The 15,902-nt window shown below is 38.5% G+C and overlaps 1 protein-coding gene across 8 annotated transcripts in view; it reads right to left on the bottom strand.

The window, feature by feature from the left end:
- LOC141501848 (zinc finger protein 711-like) overlaps positions 1-15,902 on the bottom strand; it is an 82,042-nt gene that overhangs the window by 20,111 nt on the left and 46,029 nt on the right. For 5 of the 8 annotated variants that reach the window (XM_074206204.1, XM_074206207.1, XM_074206210.1 and 2 more), the window contains 2 exons: positions 13,998-14,103; positions 2,982-3,512 (listed from right to left, as the gene is read on the bottom strand). In XM_074206204.1, coding sequence (XP_074062305.1) covers positions 2,982-3,512; positions 13,998-14,103 — 637 coding nt within the window. Of the gene's footprint in view, positions 1-2,981; positions 3,513-4,768; positions 4,927-13,116; positions 13,239-13,997; positions 14,104-15,902 lie in introns of those variants that run through there. The other 3 variants (XM_074206209.1, XM_074206208.1, XM_074206212.1) reach the window with 3 other exon arrangements.

Genomic DNA, 15,902 nt, shown 5'->3' with positions numbered 1-15,902 from the left:
ATTTTGACTGTTAAACAATGCTTAACTGACATACTCACACACAGTGCAGGGTCCACGTTTTCCAGCACAAAAGGACAGACCTTAATGCAGAGACATTTCTGGAAGGATACATACATTCAACTAAGACCTACGTTTCAAATCATGGTTAATTTGAAGGAAACTTAGTCCCTCAAAAAGATTTATCCATAGTCATCATCAAATCTATATGGCACTCTTCTATTAATCTATACATTTATTAGCTATAGAAGAAAGCTTAGTTGCTCTGCAATAAAAACAAGGATCAAGACAATGAACTTTTCTCTTAGCCCGTTTCTTAAACCAGTAAGTCTTATGTGTGACACTTGGCCCATAGACAGTCTGATAAAGGAAGGCAGAGCATTACAATTCCATAGTATCTTGCAACCTTAGGAGAAGAATCAAAACATGATCATGATGAACACCATCATAATCATCCAAGTACACCATATGCATTCATTCATTTAAGCCTCACAACAGTTCTCTAAAATCAGCAGGGCAGACATTAACAGAATAGCAGAAGTTTGAACTTGCCCAAGGGCATATACCTATCAAGAGGTGAGCTAAACTAGAGCCCAGTCATCCTACTCCTGATCCAACACCCTGTCCAACACAACATATGCTGGATGTTTCCCTCGTAACTGAACTCCTTTATACCTCTCCACACTAAAGAGTCAATCACCATTACAACCAAATCACAGGTCATTTACTCTAGGAAAAGTTGCCAACTCTAGTTCTGTTTCTTATACAAAGGAGGCAACAATGCAATATCCTTCCATTTATAACAATTTATCTAAAACATGGTTATATAGAAATCCTTTTGAATAAAAGAAAATCATCCCCAAAAGAACTCCAGGGAATCAATGTTTAGAAGCTGATTCCTACTGATTGTCTTTTGTCCAGATGGAATGACAGATCCAACATTCTAGGAGTATAGTCTTCCGTTTAGTTAGGATGATGAACCTCAGATTGTAGCTCTGGGATTGGGAGAAGTAAAATACTCCCTACCTCCCAAGCCCAGCTACTGAGGGTTTCTTTATTCCACTGATAAGCAGGAATCCCAGAAGGAAAGTAGGGCCTTCTCCTTTAGTTGAACTCCATTAGGCTATTCTGGAATCTTCTCCATTCTGGAAAAGCAGACTAGGGGGCCCTCTTGTCTTAGCTCTGAGGCCTTTCAAGGTAGTTCATTCTCCATCCCTGAAAGACTCAAGAGCCAGTAGAAGCCAACCCCGGCCCAAGAAGAAAAGGAAGTGAAGTGGAAGCAAGAAGAAAGAAGGAGAAAACCCAAATCGGAATTCAAAACAAAAATATGAAGAGGCTAAAAAAAAAATCAATTATAAAGTCTCATTTTAAATCACTAATACAAAGGGATACCTGACCTCCAACAAAAACACATGCAGTAACAACAGCATCACAACAATAAGCTTTGTTCTTCTGTTATCATTCTTAAAGGTTAATCAGAGGTTCTCAGAATTGAAATTCTTTTCCTTTGATGGTGATCAATTATGACATATATTAAAAGATTCTCAAAACACAGTTTTTAAGACCTCTAGAAAAAAATGAGGGAAGAAAATGAGGAGTGGTGACATCAAAAATACCAGATATTACAAAATAGAACTGGCCCTATGCTTTCATTTGTACTTTCCATATCAGTACTTATTTTTACCTTTCACTTGAAATCATTGATACCCAACTGTGCCCATTTGAAATCATGTTATACTTAGGCAAAAGACCCTATGTTGTTACAAAACTTGTGTACTTAAAAGACAATGCTTGAGAGTAGAAGATAAGCAATTGGTTCAAAAAAGTTCACACCTAAGAGATGTACATTTGCATAAATAGAATTAAAAAGTTCAGCCACTGAGGTGTGCTCTTTCAACACCTGGTAAATACATAAACATTCCATGTCATCAATGGTTGTACAAAACAAAACAACAAAATTAATTCTGAATGTGCCAGACTTACAAGTTGTATTTACAGAACATGTTGTTTATTCTTACAGATGAAAGTCACTAGGAACAAGCCATACTTACACACAAAACATATTTAACACATTCCCCAAAATGCATTTTTAAAATCTTTTACTCAAAAACCTCTCTAAGCAGCAAATGATAATTCTAGAAGCCCACAAAACTGATAGCACAGCCCCACCAAACTCCATGGGTGACAAGCTACTTCTAGTTAAGTAGCTATCAACTGACCTTTATCTCTCCAAGTTCAGCATTCTTGGCTGCTCAGCTTTAAACCATCACTTAAGATATATCATCTTTATATCATCACTCCAAAAAAGGAGGTAAGATCTCAAAAAGCACTTTAACAAACAAATAAATGTCTTTTTTGTTTAACATCAAATACACACAAGACACTTAATATAGGTCAATCTAGATACACACAGGTAGAGTTGGCTCCCACCTCTAAGTTTACAATCTGCTCTAAAGTTTTTATGGAAAGGGAAGAGAATGTATGAAATCTGCTGCGTTACTTAGCAGATCATACAGAAATTTCTAAATAAAAGTGAACTCACAACCTCTGTACCTGACAGTAATGAAGAGAAATTTGTGGCTGAGAGGAAAAAAGTATGACCTTTCCCCTCCTATTTTAGGGGAAAATATATGTGTGTGTCTTTGTATACACACATGTAGTTCTACAATCATAATTGTCTTATATAATTCTTCCATATCTTCAGTTTTTTTTTCTGTTCTCTAAGATGTCAGTACACAACAGAAATTCTCCAGTTTGAAACATGTGGGAAGTGGAAGGAAAACTACTACTCTGCTATAGAATGACACTTGGGAGCACGGCTTTTCACTGAGTAAATACAAAAAGAGCATCTCACAAAAATACAACAAATTGTTTTTTCAAAGAGGCATCTAACTAGGGTTTTTACTGTATTCAAACCTCCCCCCCAACCCTTTTCTACTTCAAATAATCTCCCAGTCACTTTATCTACCTTTGATTTCACTTACAAGATATCATTAAGTAGTCTTCAGAAGTGCTCTTGCCATCATCATCATCTTCAGTTTTTATAGCAACCGTAGAACCAGGAAGAGTACTGGCTGCTTGAATCACAGCTTCTGTATCTGAATTGGTTACAAGAACTTCCTCTGATACTATTGTGGGAGAATCAGCTCCTGACACAGAATCCTGGACCATATGTTCCAAATGTCCTTCAGGACCAGTAACAAGGTCAGCCACAAAAATCTGGTCAGGTAATCTAACAGTTTCTGTTATTAGGTCAGAAGTCAAAATGTGATCACTAATATCTAAAATTTCTTCAATGGCAATATCAGCTTCCAGAACAGATTCAGGAACAAATACACCTTCTGTTACAAAATCATTTTCTGTGACGATATCAGGCCCTTGGACAACTTCAGATGCAAGGCCACGATCAAGATTTATCCCATCATCCGTGACCACATCAGAAACTAATAGAGCTTCCGGAACAGATACAAAAATATGGTCTCCGTCGATACGAGCAGTGCCAGCCATTCCAGACACTATCAAACAATCGTGAATGAAAAAAAGGTTATTTACTCAATTACAGGCACTATACTTAATCCAACAAATGACAGAAAATGCAAAAAGAAAAACTTTAACTTGAATTGGTCAAGCATAAAGTTTCTGCCTTTAAAAAAATAACTGACAAGATAACTAAAATAAAATCTCACTGACTTGGAACTGGCAAAGGGGAGGAGGTGAGGAGAGCAGAGTTAGTGAAGGCTGAATTAAAGGACTTTTTAAAATGCAGTTATATTATTTTCCAAACACGGTAGAATCAACGAAGATATGAGCACTAATAAAGAGAACGCAGCAATTTGATCAAGAAAGTACTATTTACAATAGGTCTACATTATATAATAATGTATCCTAAAAAAGGAAGTACTTTTAACATACAAGAATTGCTGGATCCAGAAAGTAAAGGTATCTTTCGTTTTTGTGGCCCAAACCAAACCACCCTGTTTATTTTGAAGCCTTCCCTTTCAGAGAACACTCATAAAACTTTATGAAAGTACTTTCAACTTCATCTGATCTGAATTGGATCAAGAAATGAAAGAAGACTTTACTTTCTGGATGGAGCAATTCTTCCATATCTATATCAATTGTGAATTAGTGAATCAGCATCAATGATCTTTCGTTTATCTATTTATTTTTGTTTTTGCTAGGGCAATGGGGTTAAGTGACTTGCCCAAGGCCACACAGCTAGGCAATTATTAAGTGTCTGAGGTGGGATTTGAATTTGGTGCTCCTGACTCCAGGGCCAGTGCTCTATCCACTGCGCCACCTAGCCATTTTTGAACAGCATGGTCCACATCCATTTTTAAATTTAATAAAAAACTTATGTTAATACAACCCTCATACAGAAAAGTGTTCTGTATAACAAAGATGTGTCCATGAAACACTTGGGGGTAAGAGTGGGTGGGGAATACTATACTGCCTTGCTTATCTAAGTGACAATTTTTTTTTTGCACAAAGGAAAATCTACCCCTTTTTATACAAATCATTTTCCCATAACAAAAAAGTAACTTATTGAGTGCTATTCCCTGAACAATTTTCATTATCACTACCATATTGGTCCAACTGTAAGAACACCCTTACAAAATGCTATTTAAAAGGAAAAAAATATGTAAAGGTATACACTCAATAATAATACAGATCACAGGCCACACTCAGGTTTTATAAGCCAGATTAGGAGAAGGAAGGGAAGGGGGGGGGGGGGAGTATAGCCTAGGTTCAGACCAAAATGGTAACTTACTGTTTAATTTAACAAGTTAGGAAGTGGCTAGTGGCCACCAATGGCACTTTGATCAACTAACTCGCAAATCTCTTTTCAATTTCTAGCCCCTTCTTCCAAACAGTGGATGGCTCCAAAGCACTAGTGCTCCTGTAGGCCTTTAGTGTTTCTATACATTTCTAGAAGAGACCAACAATAAGAATTACACACACATGCACATACACACACACACACACACACAAACATTTCATCATTAGTGAATCTGCATTAAAGAGGTTTTAAATTGTCTTTATGAGAAACACCCCCTTTCCTCACACAGATGGCACTGTAATCACTATAATCCAAAACATTGACAATTTGAACAGTGTATTTTCCTCCACTTACACAAAGGTGAAGATCTCAACTTCAAGACTTAGTAGAGGTCTTCTAGAGTTGCCATGGCCAATGTGGGGCAGCCTCTCCAGGTTTAGCTAGACTGGTATTGGAACAACAGTCATCGGGAGCCCCAACTGGACTTGGGAGGGAGGAGTTGCCAGAGTGTCTTGCCTTTGAAAAACGGGGGGGGGGGGGGGGGGGGGGGCGCACCTCCTTGCCACAAGGAGGAAGCACAAAAGGACTTCTAGTGGCAAGGTAGGCTTATTATATGCAGGTAAAATTCTGTTACAACAAAGGGGCAACAATTTAATTTTCAAGATTACATTATTTGACCATAATCATGAAAGTCTTTAACATAAAGATCTTGTTGGACCCAGAAGTTAAAAGTATGTTTCATTTCTTGAGCTATCTGGCCTGAAAATGTTGCTTTTTAGTTTTTTTCCATTCTCTGAAAACTCACGAGGAAAAAAAAAGCACTTTTATGTAAAACCTAAAAATGAGGGTAGTTTGGAAAAGAGGGACCCCCTAAACCAAACCCTTCCTGGATCTTTTAATTTTATAGTGCTTGCTTTTACATACATTATCTCATTTGACCAGGAAAAATAAGGGCCTTGGGAGGTAGTGTGCAAAGGTAGAGGGGCTGAAGATAAACGACCAAGTATGGGCAACACCAGTTTAGTTGGAATATGGAACCTGAATCTGGAAGCAATGTCAAAGTAGTTTGGAAAAGGAGGTTCAAATCAGAGTGTGAAGGGTTTTGAACACTAGCTAAGAGTTTCCATCTTAGTCTTGAGCAGAGAATGGTGTTACTAAATGAGACTTGGGCTTCAGGGGGAAGATTATTTTCAGAGCTGTGAAGGGGATGGAGGAGAGGGGTAAGAGTTAGGGAACCAGGAAAAAGGGCAGGCTATATGAACTCAGGTGATAGCTATGTGAATGGAGAAAAGGAGAGTTGCTTCAGGTCTGGTGGGGATGCAAGGGACAAGACTGGGCAACTGTCTTAAGATGAGGGATGCAAGGGGGGGAAGTGAGAATGATTACAAGATTAAGAACCTGGGAGACCAGAAGGATGATGATATCCTCAATTAAAAAAAAAGGATGTTGGAAAGAGGAGAATATTTGGAGGAAAATATAATGAAGTAAATTTTGGCTGACTGAATGTGAGGTGCCCATGAAATCTCAGAGGAGATAAAGGTTTTTACCAACTGCTATGACAACTAGGCTTATGTATAAAGATTTAGACTTACCTGCAGAAAGAGAATAACCTATGGGAGGGGGGGTTGAAAACCAAGAGAGGAGGTGTGGAGAGGAAAAGCAAAAAAGAAGGCTCAGGAAAGAGCTCTGAGAAATAACTTCAGTGAGAGAATGATGTACCAGAAAAGGAGACTGAAGGAATACTCAATAGGGTCAAAAGCTCCAGGGAGCAGGAGGGATGAAGACTGAGAAAAAGCTACCAAGGTTTAACAATTATAATAGACTCCTGACCAGTGGGGTTCTTCCCCTAAAAAATTCAATGTTCTGACTCTCCTCTTTTCCTTCCCAGCATTTCACACTTCCACTGAAATCTCCAAATACTGACTTCAAAAAAAAAAAGGTAGAACTAAAAAAAGCCAAGTACAAATACTTCTTTTCACTTGCTAACTACCCCTGTAGTAGCTAATTTTTTGTATCCAAGGGACCCAACAGTGCCTAGCACTTTTTTTTGGGGGGGGGGGAGGGTTTGGAGCAGATTTTGTTGCCACAGGAACTCCCTTCCCTTCATCCATCCAAGCTGAGTACATCTTACCTATAATTTACAGCCTGGGGATATATAGAGGTTTAGTGAACAAGAGTTCCCATAACTAGTAAGTCTGAAGGGGTGATACTGGCTGTGCTTTAAGAAACTGAAATTAAAATAATCAAGATATTCCTCTTCCAAATATCTACAGTGAAGACTAAGTAGATGTAATATTTGGATTTCTCATACTTAATGAGGAAGAACCCCCCCCCCCCCATCGGGTAGGTCAGCAACTACTTAGAAACTTCTAGTCAAAGCCGGAGGCACTAAGCAATGAAAGGACTTGCCCAATTGTTAAAGATGTAGGCATTCCTCCTGTGGAAGTGCTGGCTTATAAAACTAAAACCAACTAAGGAAGCAGTCAAAAGTCAAGCAAAAAAAAAATCACCTGGAAATTAAGAAAAAAAAAGTCATCTCCAAATCCACCTCGACTGCCTTACCCAACCTTTGATAAATATGTCTGTTAGGAAACAATAAAATAGGCACCAAGTCAGAATCTTCCCATTTTCTAATTTTTTCCCCCTTACAAGTGATGATGCAAAATTGGGAGGCTACACTGCTCAATGGTTGGGGGCGGGGAGCACTTAAAACACCTCAGATTCTGCCTTCCTCGTGCTCCTGGGGACCACTTTCATTTCCTAAGTGATCTCTGAGGTCAGAGGATTGAGGTGTAAGGATCTCACCAAGTAATTACAATAGATTCTAGGAGGAGACTAGAGGTCCAACATACAGATCCCAAATCCATCTAAGCATCTAGGTACACCCTACAGCCAACTAGTTTTCCTGCATTCTCTTGGACCAGTGGGTTTTAACCTGACATGGGATCCATAAGCTTCCTTTTTAAGTAGTTCGGCAATTGTATTTCTAGATACTTAAACCCCATTTGCCTCGCCAAAAAAAAAAAGTCCTAAAAAAATTAAAAAAAAAAAAAAACATTCTCAGGGCAGCTAGGTAGCACAGTGGATAGAGCACCTGGACTCAGGAAGACCTGAGTTCGAATGTGACCTCAAACACTTCATTACTTAGCTGTGTGACCTTGGGGCAAGTCACTTAATCCCATTGCTTTGCAAAAAAAACTAAACAAAAATCCTATTCTCCACAGGGATTTGCCAACTCTACCAAAGGAGTCCATGATCCCAAAAGATAAAGAATTCTTCTCCAGCTAAGGTTAAGCCACAGATAGGCAGGTACCAGCTGAAAAAGAGAAGACTTCTCAGACTTATCCATTAAGGTTTCTTTTATTTATCAGCCAGAAGGAGGGGCCTGTCCCTATGTAAAGTGCCACTGCTCCCACTCAGCACCACCCAGCCTCTAAATACTACTCCTTGGCAGGTGGTTTGGGAGATGTCAAGAAGCCTCAGGATCTAGCAGGTCAATGTTCCTCATACACATCCAATCCTGATCAAACTGGATTCAAATCCTTCCACCTGTATTCTGCTGGTCTAGTGTCTAAGAATCCATGGTCACCTTCATGCCACAAGGTGAGGACACTTTTTATCCTTCTCTCCAAGAAGGAAAGAAGGTGGATGAAGGGTGAGAGAAGCTGGGGCCCAGGTAGGGTGAAATAGCTAAAATGTATAGTCTAGATACTAGCAAAGTAGAAAGCAAGGACAAGAGTGAGGGTGAAGATTGTAGAGATGAAAAACAAAGCAAAGCAAAGTCCCTGGGACAGAGAGAATATTACGCCATGTGAACAGTTTGTGCACTTGGGACTGTAAATGCTAATGAAATTCAGGAAGGCAGAACTGAAAACTGGTGTTCCCCACATCTTGGATGGAAAAGGGGAGATGATTCATCCAGATTTCTAGACCCCTGCTGTGTGTCTGGCCCTAGGATTTGGTGCTCAACATAAGAATTTAACACTCAGAGTTGTCCAATAAACAAAGTGGGCTGTCTTATGTGTTCAAGAGCTTCCTGTCACTCGAGTGTTCAAGCAGGAGTTGGATGAGCATTTGTCAAGCACATAATGAGACTTCCTGTACAGTGTTAAAGGCTCGAATAGGATGCTAAGGTCTCTAGGGTACCTGCAGTTAACTTCACAGGGATACCGTAGCATGTCATTTTCTCCCCCACTAGTGAAGTTAGTTCTTGGAATCAGTGTATAAAAACACTGCCAATCATAACTACATAACATGAATGTGGGTAAAGTGCAAATAAACTATAGCACGACCACACTTATCTCAAGAGGCAGCATGGAATAGTGGAGAGGATGCTGAACTTGGGGTCAGGAAAACCTGGGCTCAAATCCTGCCTCCACTGCTCCCTAGCTGTGTGACTGTGAGCAAGTCACTTACCTCTCTGAGTCTTTGGAAAGTGAGGATAAACACTGGCAGGACCTCTATCTCACAGGGTTGTTAAGCTCAAATGAGATAATGCCTGTAAAGAACCCTGCCAACTGGGAAGCACCATAAACACCTCAATTATTGTCTGGCTCCCACCTAACCAAAACTGATTAGCTGTACAAGGTTGCAGGTCTCTCAGGAAACTTCGAATATAAATCAAGGGCTAGATTATCAGGGCCCGGCTGCTTTCAGCCACCTTCTCCCACCTGCCCCATCCACAGGGCTGGAACTCTCTCTCTCTCTCTACAAGGACCCTCATAAGATAGCTTTTTCTCTAGCACAGTGTCTGCTCCCAGGACCAGGACTGCTTTTTCGGCTGTTTGCAGGCTTTTATAATTTGCCTGCTGAACTGTTGGGATACTTCAGAGATTTTCATATGTAAATCACGTCTAGATCCAGACTTGGATCTAGCAAGTTGAATTTGTATCTTGTAGCTTAAAATTACAAAGCTTGAGAAAGGTTGTAGATATCAAAAACTGTCACCTCTAAGATGGGAAAAGTAAATAATAGTGTTTCATACCAAACCACTTTTTTTAAAAAAGGTTTTCGCAAGACAACAGCGTTAAGTGGTTTGCCCAAGGCCACACGGCTAGATCGTTATTAAGTGTCTGAGGCCAGATTTGAAGCCAGGTCCCTCCTGACTCCAGGGCCGGTGCTTTATCCACTGCATCACCTAGCCACCCCCCCATCCATTTTTTAAAGTTACAGGATTTTGAATACAGTATTTCTGTTAATACTGAATTATTACTACGGGGCAATTAGGTGGTATAGAGCACCGGCCCTGGAGTCAGGAGGACCTGAGCTCAAATCCGGCCTCAGACACCTAGCTGTGTGGCCTTGGGCAAGCTGCTTAACCCCATTGTTTTGCAAAAAAACTATTAAAAAAAACCCAAAGAATATTGAAATATTACGGTTACCGTTAGCAGAAAGAGAATCCTTTTTTCTTTAAATATATATTTTAGAAAGTCTACTGATTTTTCCCTCTTTAATTTCCAAGGAAAACCATTTCTAGCATTGCATACCTTCAAATTTATAATGGCAATCAATGGAAAAATCAAGTTAATGTATCAAAATTTGTTTTGGAGCAAAGTTTTCCTTATTGCATATTAGTGAGGAGGAATGGTCCTGGTTTAACTGAACAAGAGATAGTTAAAAGGAAACAATTCGATAATACATGATCTTCCAGAACTGGCTTCTAAATCTTAACAGATTCCTTCTCTTAATTGTCTCACTCTTTTACTTGTCCTATATACAAAACTAAGACTGAAATGAAAATTGGCTTTTTTGCTCATTGTCAATATAATTCCTTACTGATTAAAATTTATCAATGGAATTTAAAACAATAAAAAATGCTGAAAAAATTACAAAAATCTAAATATTACCAATGAAAATGAAACTCAATTTGAGATTACTGACCAGGAACAGATAGAAAACAAATCAATACACAATCTTCACGGTAAGATTTAAAAAGAAAAAAAGTAATAGCAGAAGAAAAAAAGTTTTCAGCTAGCAGGGTTAAATTTCAACAACAACAATAGACATAATAACTATTAACAAAGACAATCAAACAGAATACATTTGAAAAAAATCTTACCCCAGCACCCTAGCCCATGAAAAGGCAGAAGAAAAAGAATTAACAAACAAGGAAATGAGATGTTCTTGTTCTGTTGCCCTCTAGTCCTGGAAAAAAAATCAGTAACCCTTGGTTCTCTTCTTCTTATCCCCGCCATGCCGTGTGGGCCCCCCCCCCCCCGTGCCCCCCCTTATTTAGTTGCAATCAGTGCTCATGAAGTTCAGGTTGCTAATTTCACACTCCATCACCTTATATAGGTCTTTTCATAGCTCTTCACATATTTCATATTTATTATTTTTATGGCAGGGTTAAAAATTCCAATACCAACTGTTCCCCAAAATAACAACTGTTCCCAAAAATAAAAGTCTTATTTTTGGCTCCACACTAACTCTACCAGAGCTTCAGCTACCAATCATTTGTGCATTTCATCATCAAGCCTTTCACCAACATCAAAATAAAGGCATTAATTTTCTATAGTACTGGGCTAGGTACAATGATAACTTTAAAAAATACATTGTCCTTTTCCCCCAAAAGCAGAGAATTTAGAACAAGTAATAAACTAAGTTTTATTTGCTACTCCCACTTCAAAGTCACATGAGTTAATACTAGCCAACTCAAATTTAATTGGAAAATTAATAGAAAATAGTCCTGCTTCTACTAAATATAAGATTAGTTTACCGACGATGATGAGGAGACGTGAATGCAAAGTATAAATAACAAAAACAGAACTTTGGTATATATACACCAAGAGAAGTTTAGAATTACCCTATACTCCCCAACTCTTTTAAAGAGGACTTTAAATGATTCTATGTAAATACCATTTGGAAATCTAGAAACTCCAGGTAAAATATACAGTTGTGACTTTGAGCAAACTCAAAAGACTATTTCCAGTGGCACTAAAGTATGTCAAGATAAAAGTTTTACTTTCCTGGCAGTCGAAAGAAAAGAAATGACTGGATTTAATACAGGGATTAAACCTGAAGATGGTAAAACAGTATAAAAGGGTAGAAGGCTGGTTAAATGAAACCCTAAAGAAATGATCATCAATACTGGATTTTTTGCTTCTACAAAGAAAAATCTGCTTATCGTAATCAACAACAAAGGTTAATTTCTACAGTAAGGTGAAGGGATTAGATTAATTCAGTCAATAAAGAATTTAAGCACGTTAGAAATTCTCTGCCAGGGTTCTAGACACAAGTTAGGAGGAGGTCTTTAGGAACATTTGAGGAATCATGATACTAACTTATTTTGCTTTTTATTCTGCCTCATTTACAAGGTGAGAGAGTAAAGGGTGAGAATATCCTGACCCCTCATTCCCCAACATAAAGCTTTGAAAAGTTCAAGTCTCTGACATGCATGTGAACACCACCTACGATGGATTTTTCAATCCTTTGTCTTTTTAACACTAAGTCCTCCATAACACGTTTCCATAAATTCATAGCTGAAAGGGACTTAGCCATTACGTTCACACCCCTACACATACCTCATTTTAGAGAGGAGGAAACTGAGGCCCAGAACAGTTAAGTGACTTGCTGCAGGGTCACAAATAATGATATTTGAGCCTACATTTTCTCTTGACCTTAAATCCAGTGCCCTAACTTAATTTCACTAATGACTTACTGCTACTCTGGGAACTAAGGCCTGCTCTGCTCATCACCTTCCCCCCCTCTACAATTCACTTCTAATCAAGTACCACAATTTGCCTCTGCCTCTAAGAGCTGTTTCTCATTCTTATCCACACCTATCACTCAGTTACCCTCTCTTCACTTCTATTCACTCAAATGTCCAACTGTCCTAACCAATCTCCTATTCACGGGTTCAGAAATTTCTAGCAAGAAGGGATCTGAAGGCCAGTTTTCCCTCTTTTTTGTCAAGTTCAGTGCTCCCCAAAACTTCATTCTCTTTAAATGGTTTTTCATACTTAAATTTAGCTTCAATCTCCTCAACTCTCCTCCAAACTCCCATCGCTCCTGCTTACCAGGTTATAACATCCCATATCTCAGCTTGAGTTGGTCTTTCCAACCCCCTCCCCCACCAGCCGTAGAAGTCTGCTTCCCCATAACTGAAGAACAAAAAGTAGCTGATATGAGTTGCAATGGCAACTGAAGGATACTTATACAAATCCTGGCTCTGCTATCCACTACTTAAGTGACCTGAGGCAAGTCATTTCTGTTCTCTGGGTCTGAGCCCTCATTTATGGGATGGGGAGGGGAAAGGGGAAGGATAAAGTGGATGAGAAAACTTTAGAAGACTTTAAAGTCTTTCCCAGATAAAAATCTAAGGTTACTACTTTTGTACTTACTCAAAATGTAGACATCTCAACATGGCTCTTCAGCTGATTTTCAATTGCTTACAAATAATGGCAATACAGAAACTTAGTGTTATGCATTTTTTTCTCTTTGAAAGCACGCTCCTCACAAAAGCCTCAAAAGGAAAGTAACACAAGCACAGTTACTCCCATTATACAGAAGAAGAGACTGAGGCTCAAAGTAAATGATTTGTCCAAAGTAACATAACTGTCAGAGATGAGACTTGAACTAGGTCTTCTAAAACCATGGTTTTCCTGCACACCTAACTGCATCTGCTTCTAGCACTTATGTCAAGGCTCAGGAACATGTTAAAGGGTGCTCAGCACACAGGAAGCACTGAATAAATGCTTGTTGAATTGAATTCTTATAAAGCAAACGAGTAAAAGCGATTTCTCTCATTTCACACGAAAAGAAAATTTCACGGAATGCAGCAAGCCAAAGCTGTAGCTCAGCACATGGAAAACCATGTCTGCTACATTCCTTCAATGAGGAAGCACTCTGCTTCTCTGATCTGGTGACAGTCACTCCCTAACTTTATAAAAGAATGACCCTTCTTTAAGGGTGTTGCAGAAATTCAGCAAGCATTGTGTGTGCAAGCATATACAGAAACATCAACACGTAACCTCACAAAGCAGTCAATGATTCCATCCAACACTTCATTTTCTAAGCAAATATATAAAGTACCGTATTCTAAGAATCCCCCCAAGGATCTAAAATGTCCAAGTACAGGAAAAGATGCATTAACAGAACAGAGATGAGTAGTTCTGCTTAAAGAAATGAAACAGCATTTGCATTAGACAAAGAACTAATGCTCAAAGCCAAAAATTGTAACATAATTCTTAACTGTAATTTTAAAAAGTGAAAATGTTTTTACCAAAATCCTGCATTATGATAGTAGGGGGCACTTTGGGTTCTTGTATCTGCAATCCAAGACCTCCACCACCTGGATCCATATTGGGGCCAAGTTCATTCGAGAATATCTGTAAAATAAAATGTTTTAATAATTGAAATAAATGGAAATATCACACTAATAATTAGTTACACTGAATAAAAGATCAATTTCCAAGTGTTCAAGTGATAAAGTAATTAAATGAGATGTTTTTTTGTGGTAACTTCATAAATAATGATGAGGCATCATGGCAAAATAGTTTTACAGCATGGAGAAAGAATCTAATTTTCCAGTCTCTGGCTTCTGGTGAAAATAGCATACAAAGACTTCCCAAAGAACAAATGGCCAAGTGTAAGTCAAGTCTATCCAAACTCCATCCTGTGGACCCCAAACGAGCCTTGTCAATAGCCAGAACAGCAGCAGACAACTGTGGTTTAAGTCTCAAGTGCTATAAAGAAATATGTTCCGTGGCTATTGAGAAACAGATGTATAACAGGGTCCAGTTCAAAAATATTCATCACTTCTATAGCCATTCTAGGAACTTTTGGATTATGGTCACAATAACAAAGAAAAAAAAGGCACTGCAGGATAAATCTTAAAAACATGAAGCTCAGTGGCTTAGTAAAAATTTGTAGTCCTAATTTCTCATAGTCTACCTTTCCCCTACTACAAAGCCCAGGTTTAAGAGTCTTTGCTTTGGTCTCAGAGCTATTTTAGGGTCCCTGGGTTCTGTGAAGCAGTACTAACTTTTGGTTTAACTCCTCCCCTATTCTTTTTCTCTTCTCACCAAGTTTGAAGTTCCATGAAACTTGACTGCATTTAAGAGCGTTATTACCTATATCTCACAAACAGTTAGCAAGTGGCTATTTTGCTCAATTCCTTTACCTTTCCACTTCAAAGGTTTTAAATGATTTTACTTTAGTGTAAACACCTGGTCACAAAAGTAAAGCTGAGTTAATCCAATCGAATGTTTTATTTACATACATATTACACAGAATCAGCTACTGGAAAATGAAAACAATACTCAAGTGCAATAGTTATTTTCTCTTCTTGTCAGAGTTTAAGGAAATTAAAAAAAAATTAAACTTTAGTGAAGCTTGGATCTGTTACCACCACACCCCATATGCTTAATTAGAATGGGTTGTTCTTTACAGAACCCATTATGTACAATGCAAGTTAGTACCTATTGTGTCCAACACATCAGAACAGGAGGAAAAACAAGAGGCTTCTCCTTAAGATGATGCCTATGAGAGGTCTACAGTGATATACACTAGACTAGAGCAGTGCAAAACGAACAGAGCAGTCAAAATGCCTATCTACAAGAACCTGAATCCAGAAATTGTATTCAACCGTCTCCTCTCCATTTCTTCAACTACAGTATTTCTGTTCGCAGTCAGGCTCCAATGCAAATTAAGACTGGGGCAGTTTAAAATGTGGATCACCATAAATCAAATTACAGTTAGATTGTATGGACAAAAAAACCAAACCCTCTGCATCAGCGCAGCATTTGGACTTTGCAAATTAAATGCTGCTTTGTTCAAGATGTATAGTGAAATGAACACATCATTTTCTTATAAAGAAAAATCCAGATCCAAATTTTTTAAAATATTGATTTATAAGCATTTTTGATAAGCAAGGTATGGTAGGGTTTCCTTTTAACGTAATAATCCCGCAGGTCTTTCTTGGATTTTTGTTAACTCAACACCAATTACTAGTTACTTTCTTTGGAAAACATCCTTACCGCACTTCTTATAAAAAAAATATCTTTCTTTATAAACCACAATTTTTGCCCGTTTTCATCCAGTCTCCACTGCCAACTTGGGTAAGGGGGTGGTGCTGTGAAGCGAGGCCAAAGTGCCTTTCAAACTCCATTTTGGGGCAATGTTAGTT

This window comes from Macrotis lagotis, chromosome X, assembly GCF_037893015.1.
Source record: "Macrotis lagotis isolate mMagLag1 chromosome X, bilby.v1.9.chrom.fasta, whole genome shotgun sequence".
Lineage (NCBI taxonomy): Eukaryota > Metazoa > Chordata > Mammalia > Peramelemorphia > Peramelidae > Macrotis > Macrotis lagotis.
This window is presented reverse-complemented; position numbering and strand designations above follow the sequence as displayed.